We start from the raw sequence: 13177 nt of genomic DNA, 5'->3' as shown, positions 1-13177 counted from the left end.
CACAGAAGGCGACCCGGCAATGTTCCTGCAATTTGCTGGGTCTGATGTGCAGTGTGAAAGGGGCTTAGGTTCCCGACCCGGGTTTAATGCCGTAATCAATCCCGGGACGTGTTTGCTTTCACACAGAAGGCGACCCGCCAATGTTCCGGCAATTTGCCGGGTCCGATGTGCAGTGTGAAAGGGGCTTAGGTTCCCGACCCGGGTTTAATGCCGTAATCAATCCCGGGACGTGTTTGCTTTCACACAGAAGACGACCCGCCAATGTTCCGGCAATTTGCCGGGTCCGATGTGCAGTGTGAAAAGGGCTATATAGACCTACTTTGTGTGTCTGTGTGTGTTGATAGATGTGCTTTATATATTTAATACAGTCCTTATAAATGTTTTATTAGGCTATTAAATGTCCTCAAAAGACTGAAATAGCACAGATACTTTGAGATATTTAAAATTAGACATTTATCGCTGCATTTCTTTTATTTATTTATTTTTTATTTTTATTTATTTTTTTAAGAGATACAAAGCCAAACAAAACGCATATTTGGTCAAGACGCACATAAAAAAAAAGCTCCCGTGGGTTCCCATGGAATCTACTCATGAGGAGCATGTAGATCCTATCCGAACATTAAGTGATAAATAACATTAATTGATATGAGTGTATTTACATCGCATGTACACTGAATCATTATTTAAAGAAACCCCATTAAGATCATCTGTTCGGCAGATTCTGTTTGCTCCGGGACACACCTGTTTACTTTCCCCAGCAGTTTATTCATTCACAGGCGCGCATAACCAAACACCCCCTGTTGTTTAAGGACCAAACACGCCCAACTGCTAGACACCCCTATAGTTTAAACCCTTAACCAATTGCAGGACCCGGGGGGGCGTAGGCCAACGGCTGTCCCTGTAGACTAAGAACTACTTCATTCTCAAACTCTATGTTCCCTAGTGAAAGAAAGAAAAAGCGCTTGTTTTATTCCTCGAGCCAACATCCAGTCAACAGAACGACAGTCAGTGAGGATCGTATCCTCGCCTTGCCGCTGCATTAGAAGAGAGAAAGAGCGAAGAGAGCAGTACGGAGGGAACTGTGCGCAGGAGGAGGCGTTTATGTGCGCTATAGAGCTGTGGTGCTGAAACGCGCTCAGTTGCACCGGCGAGCGGAGCCCCGCTGAACGGGAGAAACGGAGTTTTTCTATCACCCCTGTACGGAGGATCTTCTTGTACTTGGATTGATGCAAAACATGCGCATTAAAGCAACCTGATTTGAACAAAATTGTGTTGGGAAATATTACGTGAACGTTCGAAAGAAAGTTCTAAACTTTAAAGAGACCGCAAGCATTGATGCTTAGACTGTGTTCAGATGGCAGTAGAGACTTCCAGCTCCCAGAGCTGAGCTTAACATAATCTGCCGGTTATTTTATTTTATTTTCCTAATTCAAGAGGTGGGCGAGGACCAGCTTCCACATTCTGTCCATCCGGAGCTTTCGTGCGCACACTTTTAGTCTGGACTGCAGGACAAGTGTTGAAGACTCCGGAAAGATGTTGACGTTTTACATCGCATTGTGCCTTTTAGGAACAGGTAAGATGTTTTGTTTGAGTTCGGTAGTCTAACTATTCTAATGACAAAATCGCATGTTTGTGTACTACTTAGCGCTGCGTCAACCGAATCATAACGCGATTAGCTACTGATCGTTCCGCGCGCCCCGTTTTGAAGTTTACGCAGTGGTTTTAGGTGTGTCATAATTGTATTTTGTGACAAACAAGGTACAGGTCCTGTGAAATCTTTCCGTTATATTGGACGAGTGGCACTGCGCCATATGCAAACAAGGCTAATTTGGAAATTAAGCTTGTCCGATATAGGCATGTACTCCAGCGTAATGCAGCTGATGTTGATTTGCTGCTCATCTTACCCTTTTAGAGAAGTAAGCTACTGAGGTAGTGCCATGGTACAGTGATGATATCATATGGTACATAATATAATACAATGATACTGAAATGTATGTATTTGCATGTTACTGCAAGGTACTTTATAATGGGGCATGCCCGACAATTTGTTGCATATACCTACTAGGCCTATGCTATAAATTTAGTTACAAATAATTTTTTGTGTTGATGTAAAGGAAAACTCTGGCACATGGAAAACTTGAATGTTAAGAGGCTTTATGTTGTGAATATGTGTTAAGGATGGAATATATGTTTTTTGGGAACTTTTGTTGTTGTTGTTGTTTGCTGCAATCGCGAGATCATCATTCAGTACACTGGAATAAGTGGCTGCGTTTCATACTGTAAGCATACTGGACTGGAGGCTATACTGTGCATGAGAGACTTGAGGTTGATATCCAGTGCCCCATTTAATGAGATCATCCAGCCAGCAGAATAATAAGTGAAAAGTTGAAGAAAGAATGATCAAGGTGTGACCATGATAATGGCTATAAGTAACACCCTTCTGAGGTTTTGGAAAGGAAGTGTGCTAAAAGCCACAGAGGTCTACTGCATAAGAGATGTGCTGATCACAGTGTCCAAAACAGAAGAAACACCTCTTAATAATTTCACAGCCAACGCCATCAGGAAGGCGCAATCTCCTCTCTCAAACAGAATAATTCAACAGCATTAAATAAATATAAATGGTGCCAGGCAGAGCTAGGTGCGACATTTCTCGATACAGTCTAAGGGGGACTGGAAATGCGCGCGATCTGAAAGATTATGCTCGTCGCAGTGTTGATTTATTCATTATTTTGTACTTTATGTAGTAGTGGCCGCGGGCATCTCTTCCTATCCTGATAGCCTATCGTGTTAGTATGAATGAGCTGGATATCGCTTGCTGCACTCATGCGCTGCCTCTTTGTTTCTGACAGAGACTAGCAGCGCTGCAGTGTAGGGTTTGGGGACGGGGGAGTTGTTTCTACTCTTTAAAATGACTGAAATCGAATGCTTTTTAAGACTTTAAATTTCATTAACGATTCTCGAACGCGCTTTTTCGCCGGTGCGGACAGAACATTGTACTGTAGGCTACTCTGAGTGCTGTCCGAATCCTAAATGAATGACTCTCATGAACAGGTTCTTTTAGCGACTCATAAACAAATTGAGACCAATGTATCTCGACAGAGCGAATCTTATAAACAGGTCCATTTCAGTGAATCACAAGCATACTGTGTGAACAGTATAATATGATTTCCGAACGAACGACTCTTATGAGTCGGTTTCTTTTTTGTGAATGACAAAATTCAGCGTGATCATTTTTGTTCGATTTCAGAACAGATGACTCTTATGAGCCGGTTCTTTGTTGTGAATCAAAATCAGTGCTAGCGGATACTGAATCAGTCTCACTAACCTGTTATTGTCATTACTTGTCCAACTCGAAATGAAGCAAGAACTGTTATTTGTTCATACTTGTTCTGCAAATCAGTGTAATTGTAAATCTGTAAATATTTAAAGTTAGATGATGTCTGTCAGTTATTTAAAAAAATGAATTTAACTTGACAAGCCATTAAAATAGGCCTACATGTTTTTTATTTATTATTATTATTAGGTCTATTATTATTTTTGAGTTGTTAAATTACTTCTGTTAGAATTTGGAATGATGTCATTATTTGGCAGTGCAATAAGAATCACACTTCCGTCCAAATTTTTAGTTCCTGAAAAGTATTTAAATGGTGTTAAAAGTTCTCATCACTACTGCAGAGTGCAAAGTGAAATGCCCTTAAACTTGTTATTGCACAACCCCATGCAATTTGAATAATTAGCAAACTGGTACAAGAAAACACGTCAGTCTTTGCACTGACATATATCAATCTATTACGTTTGTTTTCTACCACATTGCATTTAAAAGCTCAGTACTCATACACTCCTAAGTATTCATACCCTCCTAAGTAGTTGTCGGGCAGCATATTCTAATTTGCACTGTTTATTTCACACCAAAGGCAGCACTATATTTTGCATATTCTGTGTGCTATGAGAGAGGTTGATACTGCATCCTCGAGCCTGGCCTATTTTTACCGTGTGTCTGTTGTTTCCACGCCTTTTAACAGATATTTTATTCATTGGGTGTATTATTAACACCGGCTTTGATTCAGCTCTAGATAAAGGCTTCAAAATCCCTTGGCGCCCTCAGATCCAAAAGTGTTTCTTCTCCCAATTAACAGCGTAACCGCAAGCGAGGCAAAGCGCTTTCGGTCGGTGCTCCAGTAAACGAATTAAAACAAATGTTTATTGGTGGTTAAGCTGTGCTTTCTGTCTGTCTCTTTGATAAATGAGGCTGCTGTATTGACACGGATGGAGGCGGTAATTAAATTTAAATGTTGAATCCAAATGCCTACCACCGTCACAAACTTAAGAGGGAAAATATAGGCGGGAATGTTAATAAAATGCATGCCTGGTTTGCAAATAGATTTTAAATTTGTAATAATCATAGCATAGAGTATGCGTCAGTTAAGCACAATAACAGAGGCTTTTCTGAAGATACATTATAAATTGTCCCCGTATACCAGCTATTTGTTTACTATTGGCTTTCATTTGGACTTTCGAACTCATTTAGGGGGAAAATATGACCCTGGCTGCACTCTAGATGTTTTTCTCATCATTGAGTGGGTGTGTAAGTAAGACAGAAGGAGGAGGGAGAGGGAAGAATAGGACGTAACAGAGCAATTCTTTGACAGACTGGTGGCAGCTGCTTTGGGAGGAGCAGACTCCCGGACGGCCTGAACCACTCATCTCACCTGACATCTATACAAGCAGCACGCCACACTCTGAAAAACCACCAGCAGCTCACCAGCTCCCTCTCTGAATAATGGCTCATAGATAGATAGACCAAAGAGAGAAATATAATCCTGGTTCACATAAACACACATGCTTTCTTACACATTCACCCAGACAGATACACACCGCAGAACCTGATTTTACCAAGTGAGACATGTTCCTGGGACAACATCGTTGTTGACCCTGGAACAACATTGTGATTAACCAATCAGATTTGAAGAACCAGTTTTTAGATTTTGTGAAGTTTACTCTTAAAATCAGTGTTTGGTGCTTGTACATCAGCGTCATTCATCTATCATTTCCTCTGATTTTAGGTATTACTCATGGTTAAGGTTAGGTTTAGGTGTAGGGATATGGTTAAGAATATATTTTTGGAGTAAAATGTTGTTCCAGGGTCAACAAAATATGTTGACCTAGGAACACTTCGAACTTGGCAAAATCAGGACGTGCGATACACACCCAAATGTAGGTGCAAACACATATCCCCTTTATCTTTTATTCTCCCGCTTGTTTGTCTTCTCTGTCTGTCTGTCTTTCTCTCTCTCTGTCTCACTCACTCACTCACTCTCACACGATTTCAGAATGTCTGACAAGATGAAGTCTCAGAACTAGTAGCAAAGAGCAGTGTTTGAAGCAGGGAACATGACAGAGTCTTGAAGAGACCAGCCCCTAGTGCCAGATATTCATGTGCATGCCCTTACCAAAGCTCCGCTGCTTCTTTCTCGCAACCATAATTTGCTTTCTCGGATTGTCCCTCTGTCTCCCAGTGGAATTCTGTTGCTCTGTGCCATCAGTATTCCAAGTAATCTCCGGCACTGTGCTTTTTTCGAAACCTTTGGCATGGGGTTGGCTAGTCCCATAAGGCAGCGTTCAAAGGAAGCGTGTTGAGATCATAAGACTTTCGCCTACTCCTTCCTTCCTTCCTCTCTAGTCCTTTTGCTTGAAAAGAGAAAAGAAATACATAACTGACTATCACTTTGTGCATTATAAATGTACCATTTTGTACTCGAACACAGACTTCCATTCACATGCTTTCCCACTCTTACACCTAGTATACATCTAGTACGTGTATTTTTTGCTGTCTGTGATATCCCACAACCTTTAAAAAAAAGGCTATTCATAAATATCCATTTACTATCATTAGGTTCACTCAAATTAGTTTTAGATCTTTAGGCATCATAATAGTTGGTTGGAAGCCTGTCTGAAACCAGCTTCTTTATTTGGTGCCTTCAACTGCTGTCTAAGTAATTGACTGACTGGACAGCAAGGCTGCTGGCTTCGGTTTCACACACATGTAAACACTGCAACAAACAGCTTTGCGAATCTACATTCTTGATGTCTTCACTGGCTCCATTAGAGGAACAGATAGTTTGACCGCACACAAGGCCTCCCATTAGTGGTGGAGACTGCTGGGTGCTGAGATTGAGTGGGGTTGTATGCTGGTATTTTTGGCTGGGTGGCTCTCTGGGTTTGTTTTAGGAGCTTTCTGTATTATGCATGATCTAAATATCTTAGGAGACCATATGGATACTGAAAATGACTGTTTTTATTCACGTGTGTATATTGTTAAGAGGTTTAATGCTTGAATTGAATGTAAAGGTGCGTAATATGAGGTTATGTGGCCAGTGCAATGATTGGAAAAGAAGAACATGAAATATTATTTCTCTTTCCCTCCTGCTCACTCGCTTCTGTGGAAACCTGTTTCTGATGCAGTAAAAAAAAAAAAGAAAAACTAAATGTAAGATGAAGTTTAAAATTATTAATAGTCACTTTGTGACATACAAAGTCACAATTATGAGAAAAAAAGTAGCAGTTAGATATATAGTTGTAAATGCAAAATCCCATTGTGAGTCGAAATTCTTTCCACTCTGAGGTAGAAATGGATTTCCATACTTTTCTTATTTTTCCTTATTGAAAAGGAGTAGAAAAGTTGGAAGCGTTTGAGTGTGTGCGTTTGAGTTAGAGAGAGTGTTTGACACACACGATTCACAATAGCGCCGATGCAGCAGAATCTGTTTGGTGCAGGAAGACTGCTGCATTATTTAGGAGATGCTCGTATGGCATAGATATGGATGAGTTTTGGCCTGCTTTGATTCACTTGCACTCTGCATACAAGAGAGAGATGGACTGGCTGCGAGCGGTTGAGTGCTCTGGGCTCTTTTACAGGGAGAGGTTGGCGCTCGGTGACAAATTCAACATAAAGGTCAGTTTTGTTTACAGCAGAGAGCAAATCGCAAGATTTTCTCCCCAATAACATTATTGCGTACAAATTTGTATGTGTGTTGTTGGGCCTGATGCTGAGAGTGACATTCAGGCTTTTAAATAGGACTAAGGGGATCAGAATAATGCTACACCTTCTTTGTACAGTTAAAAAAGGAAACCCTTATATTGTAGGTGAAATAAAATCTGTAAGTTAACTTATATAATACCTCCTGTGGAGAAAAGGCTACAACTCCTTGTTTTCCATTTTTCCCATGCTCTCATTTGCCCATCATAACGCTCAAACTGTGTTCCCGATGACACATACAGCTGTTAGGTTAGGGGGGTCTTGAAACAATGGCTCCCTCTGTTTTCTGCCCGAGACATGCTACACACAGCCGTATTGTCTAATTATCTTTCACAGACATAAGACAGTGACCCTGGGGTCTCACCCACGTTTTTCCGCAGCTTTCCACCCCCCAAACAAATCTGCGCACACAGGCAAATATTGAGGCGAATTAGTGGAATACAGGAAGCAAATGAGAAGGTTTTGGAGGGAAAGGCTGTAATCAGCTTGCATGCAGAAGCACACATGTAAAGAACTTGGCATTGCATTCAGGGGGGCTTTTGTTATCAGCTGTCAGTGTCTCCAGCTTGCATGCCTAATGGCAGAGCCCAAAGGAGAGGTGGCCAGTTGTTCCTCATTCTGGGACAAGGCCATCTCCTCCATCTCCATTGTTTTTTCAGTCCTCTCTTCCTCTCGCCTCGTCTCCGTCCACCCACATCCTCACCTCATTTTCCTTGGGCGGAAAGACGAGAGAGTGGACAAAGAGGAATTGTGCTGACTTCTTCCTCTAGAGGAGGAAAATGAAAAAGAGGGCAATGATGTCATAGGAGGTCTTCAGTTACATTAAAACGGACAGTTTTTTTTTTTTTTCAAGGCCGAGAGTGACTCCTAGAGCAGACTCCAAAGTGACTCCACATCCCTTGGGATTCCTGTCAACAATGTTTTTTTTTTAAGGGAGTTTGTTTATTCTAATGATGAGGTACAGTAGGCAATAGGGTCAGATAATCATGGATATTTGCATACAGTGGGGAAAAAAGAGGGTGTTTACTGCTGACGTTACTCCCAGATCACAAATTGGTGAAGCTCAGCAGCCTGAGTTAATTTGAAGAAAATCATTAAAACAATGCCTAAGGAAAGAGACACAATTTCAAACACTCATTTCCTATTTTTAGAAGCACTTTGCTTGCATTTTTTTCTCCCAAAATGCGAAAAGTCTCACCCGTTACTGGGGGAAATGTATCACAATTTGGTACGAACAGGACCAAGGAAGTGTTTTGACACAGAATGAGCTGGGATTTGGTAGATCGCACAACAGCTTCTATTTTACTATCACCTCCAGTCCTCCAAGACAAAATATCTCTTGCTGTGACACAGAAAGCAACATTAAATTGAAATTCATCTTCCATGTTGCTGCAGTATCTTGGCTCATATTATCCTCTTGGGCCAAGATCCTTAAGCTCGGTCTTAAAGATGGTCCTGATATGAGAGGATGTTTTCTGCGGTGGAAAAAAATCCAGTTCTGCTATGAATACTGTTCATTAATTTTAGCTGATTATTTATTGAATATTAGATTTTATGTTTGGGGGAAAAGTATGAACAGCAAATCATTGAGGCAGATTCAACAATATGTTCCTTTATATCTGTTCTACAGTTTGTTGTAGTTATGGATTCATGCATTCATTCATTGATGAGTCATAGATGTTCAGATGGACTGACAGCTAGAAGTAATTGATTGTTTCTCTCGCACACACACAGTTGAATGGTGTGCCAAAGGGGCAGTTGAGATGAGTGTCTCGTGGTTAAAGCTGCATGGCCTTCGTAGGGTGATTAGTCAAAGCCTGACTGCTTAATTAACGATTACTCCATCACAGAAGACATTGTGTGCCTAAGAGAGAAAGAAAAGCTCTCAGGAAAGACACAGTCTGATAGTAACATTACGTGTGATGCTTTAGGATCAAACTTTGTCCCTCATATTCAGTTTAAAGGATTTCATACAATGTAATACAATGTCAAAGTCAATTAAGATTTTGACACAATGTCACATTGTGCAGGCATTTTTTGAGCTCATAAATGTTCCGTAAAAAAGATTCTGATACTTTCAGATTTGTGCAATATTATGCACCACAACCAATTAAAGAATTGTTGTTTGTTTATCTCTCCTTTTGTAGCGGACAGAACATTATGGAGTATTTATTAGTGATATAGTCTAGTAATCAAAGTGAAATTGTTTTTGACACCCATGCAGAAGTAGGATACTGATTTCAGTGCTGCTAACTGTCTAGATTCTGTATCAGCATAGGATCTTATACCTGCTTCCATTATGAGATAGCATCATGCTAAACAACAGATCTCAGCTAAGCACAGCCCTAGTTGAGCATTTGGCATAAAGACTGTCATGCAGACAGGAAGACCCTCATTATCAGCTATTTGTGAGCTCATTCTCTCACTGTCTGTCTGTCTCTCTCTTTCTCATTCTCTGCCGCACATACACTCACATCCCTAAACCAAATAGTTCTTCTTCTCTGGAAACCCCAGTGGAATGTGCGCACAAATATTGTGATTGTGAGCTCAACCGTTAACCATAATACTCTGAACCGGAGAGAAGACCTCACTCAACCTCCCCCACCACATCAGGGTTAAAGGCATCTCTGTTTAGTGCTCAGACAGCTGGGCAAGAAATTTAGAAAGGCATGCATGTCTTCCCTTCACTCTCCTCACATCTTTCTTTCCTTGATAGCTGGGATATTACTGCATGGCTTTGAACGCCACAGTGGGAGGTTGAGCCAGAAGCAGGCCAATTTGCTATCAAGTAAGGGGTGTCAGTCAAGACGCATCAAACAGGCTTTCCATCGTCACTCATGTGTCCAAACATGGTAATTTTATCGAGCGATCCAAAGTAATCTGAAACAAGCCAATGCCTTTGGAAAATAGAAGGGGCCATCAAATGATTTGGAAGGTAGAAAGGGTGGTGGTAAAGAAAGCAAGAGAAACATTTAGCCAAGATGCGGAAGGCTTAGGAGTCCATTCAGCTTGACAAAGGGGTGTACCAAGGCAGAAGGAAAGAGAGGAAATCAAACAGATTCATTTCCAGCATCTTAGCTTTAAAGGTAATGGATACTCTTGTACCAGTGTGATGGAACCCCTTCATCTGTTCTCCCAGTTTAAAAGTAGGAAACAGAGTAACAAAGACATACCAGATGAAAAGTGACTGTCTGACACAGGAGACTGGATAGGGCATTTGGAGACACCTGGGGGCAATGATGAAGCTGTAACAAAGCAGACAAGCTTTGAATGCACAGGTTGGCCGGAGCTGGGTGGATGAAAAGGGCTAGTGTTGGTGGGTTGAATTTGATACACAGCCTCTTTCAGACGATGAGGTAATGTCAGGCAGTGCCCCTGGACCTTCCTGATTGATGCATTCTAGCCGCTCTACTGGTGTGGGAGGGCTGTAACGGATTACAGCGTCGAACCCTGCACAGAGATTGACAGAGAAACCTCTAATGGGCTGTGACTATTGTCTGGGTGAGGCATCCAAAGCCTGCAGTTCTCTGTGGAGTTTAGGAGGAGTTCACACGCACACACACACAAATACTGGGACAGGTACACAATACACACCGAAAAAAGCTTCCTCAGCGTTGTTGCGCAGGATATTGGCTGTTTACTTTTGAAATTCTCTCCATGGTTGTGGCTTGCTGTAAACAGTGGTGTGGTGTGCTTGTCAGTCACAGATAAGGACAGAGACAAATATAAGAGGGAGGGAGTGAGATCGAAGACAAAGAGAACAAGGAACAAAGAAGGACAAAGGGAAAGAAAAGTTGCTTGCTAAACATAATGTCTCTTGGAGTGAATAATGAGTCTGTATGGACATATGAAGTCTAAAAAAGTGATCCAATGCTTACATTAGCTGAGCTTTTTAGAACTTTACCAAGCTGCCTCACAAAGTGACACTTTCTATGCGGTTGCATGCATAAATATGCCTATTATGCAGATTAGAATGGAATGGGCTTTACAATCCCACAACACTTCACTCTACTCGGCTGAAAAGATCTGCTTAGGCTAGCATGAGATTCTGTGATGGTGATATATATAGCTATGGTGTTCACAAGCTTTTCGAGGTATCCATTATTTAGTGTGATCTAGAACATTATTTGTACCCCGTGTTATCCTTTTTAAAGAGAAGAAAAGAAATAATTTTACATCCTTATTTTGTTTTACTTGTATGAATGAAATAGGACATATACATAAGAAAAGCCATCAAGCAGGATAGGAAGTGTGGGCTGGTTCATGTGTGGAGGATAGAATGAGAAAACATGAATAAAAGTCTGACGCTAATGCAAGCTGCTTGGTACTTTACCTCAAGCCACTTGTTTTTGCTTTCTACTCGAGTGTGTATGTTAACCGGGGTGTGACAAAAACAGCCTCACCAGTTTCCTGAGAAAAAGATGCATTTTTATTGGCAAACACAGTGGGTCTTCCAGTTCTGGCTTTGTACACAGCAGGCTGCTTAGTTTCAAGCATTCCCAAACAGGGCCACCTCAGAGCAGGTTAGAGAATGAGGAGCGTGTTCCTGCTTGGAACTGCACTTCTCTAGGTTCTTCTCACTTACAGCAGCAGGCCAAGCAAGATACTTTCCTGCCTGAAGATACAGGTTCAGCTTTCTCTACGAGCTGCGTCCCACTGTGAGGAGATTTAGTGATGATTTATGAATCCCCCTAGAAAACAGGGCACAAGTGTGAAAGGTTGTCATATGATACTGACATCTCGCTTCCAAAATCAATGTTTTATTGAGTTTTGGTGGAGCTGCAGCTTTGAAAAAGCTTGTTTAGATATGAAGGGATTGTGCAGGCAGAGGACTTTTTTGAGGAGTATATTTTTCTGAGTTTTCATTCTACTATAATGGCCAAATAAATAGTGCTTATTGTTTTTTAAAGTATGAAACCAGCAAAATGATGAAGACATCACGGGTCAATGAGTAGTTCAATTTAGAAGCTACATTAATCAGAATAACCTTTTTTCTCTTTCAAGTAATATGGTTCATTAGCCAGTAACTGTCAGATTTTTATGGCTGTATCAATTTTGTTGACATACACCTTCTCGTCTTAAAAGTGTTTGCTTTTCTCTCATGTAAGTTTATTTTTTTATGAATCTGTAGAAGTACATGCTGTACCGTAGATTAGGTCTATATACCATTTAATCATCCAGATCATCAATAAGAACATCTCTATTTGCTCTGAGGTAAATTAATGCTGCTAATTTATAGTCTTTCTTTTAACACAGTTTTACATATTGATTCAGGTCTCTTTAGTACAATACTTACTTAATAGTTCACAATACAGCAGTAAATGTGTGCTGTTCACTTACACTGATGTTATCAGTTGTAATCATGATCAAATGAGGGGTTTCTTTTAAGCTGACTGAGAAGTATTTATCTAAATTCTGATGGTCCGGGTTTTTTGTAATTTAAGCCTCTTTAAAAAAAATGTCAGAAAGAAAGATATTTTGCAATGTCTTAATTTCTAAATTTTTTCAAATAAGTAATTTTTTTTACCACTTTATGAGCCCATCTTACTGCCAATCCACAAATCCACAGAATTTTCCTGGTTATTCTTATGGTATGCTCTATAAGGTTTATGCAAGTTAGCGGCAGTAACCAAGATGGGCAAAGTTTAATGAAGGGTCAGCGTGATTGTGGAATTTTAACTATTCATTTTTATAAATAAAAAAGGTTAGAACAAGTCTTGACACTATTCTGATGAATGTGGACATGTGTAAGCAAAGAAACTGGTGCAGGGGTGTGTCTGATGTCCTCTTTTCTTTTCTCAGCTTGTTGAGAGGAGGTGATGGATAGGCTTCTAATGGATCCTCTCAATCACAAGCTACTTAAGCAGGCTGATCAGTAACAGAGAGCAGAAAGGCCAACCCAAACCCCCTTTCAACAGAGCCAAAGGGAGATTCAGTGATCATCCGTGCTAGTGATTAGTCTTGTAACACTCCTCATGCTGCAAGCTTTCACTCATTTACCAGGCATCTGAGAAATCTATGGTCCAAACTCACCGTGAAGGAGTCTTGAATTGTCAGGCAGAACCTTAAAAGGCTCTGTTAAAGCGGAGTCTTTTGTCCCAGGACGCGGTAGCTTGGTGCAAAACCTCTTTTGTTTTGCTA

The 13177-nt window shown here is 40.8% G+C and overlaps 1 protein-coding gene across 1 annotated transcript in view; it reads left to right on the top strand.

The window, feature by feature from the left end:
- Window positions 1-879: 879 nt before the first annotated feature.
- Window positions 880-13177, top strand: part of LOC113099212 (kin of IRRE-like protein 1) — a 40558-nt gene continuing 28260 nt past the window's right edge. The window contains exon 1 of the mRNA XM_026264313.1: window positions 880-1573. Coding sequence (XP_026120098.1) covers window positions 1534-1573 — 40 coding nt within the window. The 5' untranslated portion in view covers window positions 880-1533. The remainder of the gene's footprint in view (window positions 1574-13177) is intronic.

This window comes from Carassius auratus, unplaced genomic scaffold, assembly GCF_003368295.1.
Source record: "Carassius auratus strain Wakin unplaced genomic scaffold, ASM336829v1 scaf_tig00216880, whole genome shotgun sequence".
NCBI classification, from domain to species: domain Eukaryota; kingdom Metazoa; phylum Chordata; class Actinopteri; order Cypriniformes; family Cyprinidae; genus Carassius; species Carassius auratus.
Note: the sequence above shows the minus strand (reverse complement) of the source record. Positions and strands in the feature narration are given on the sequence as shown.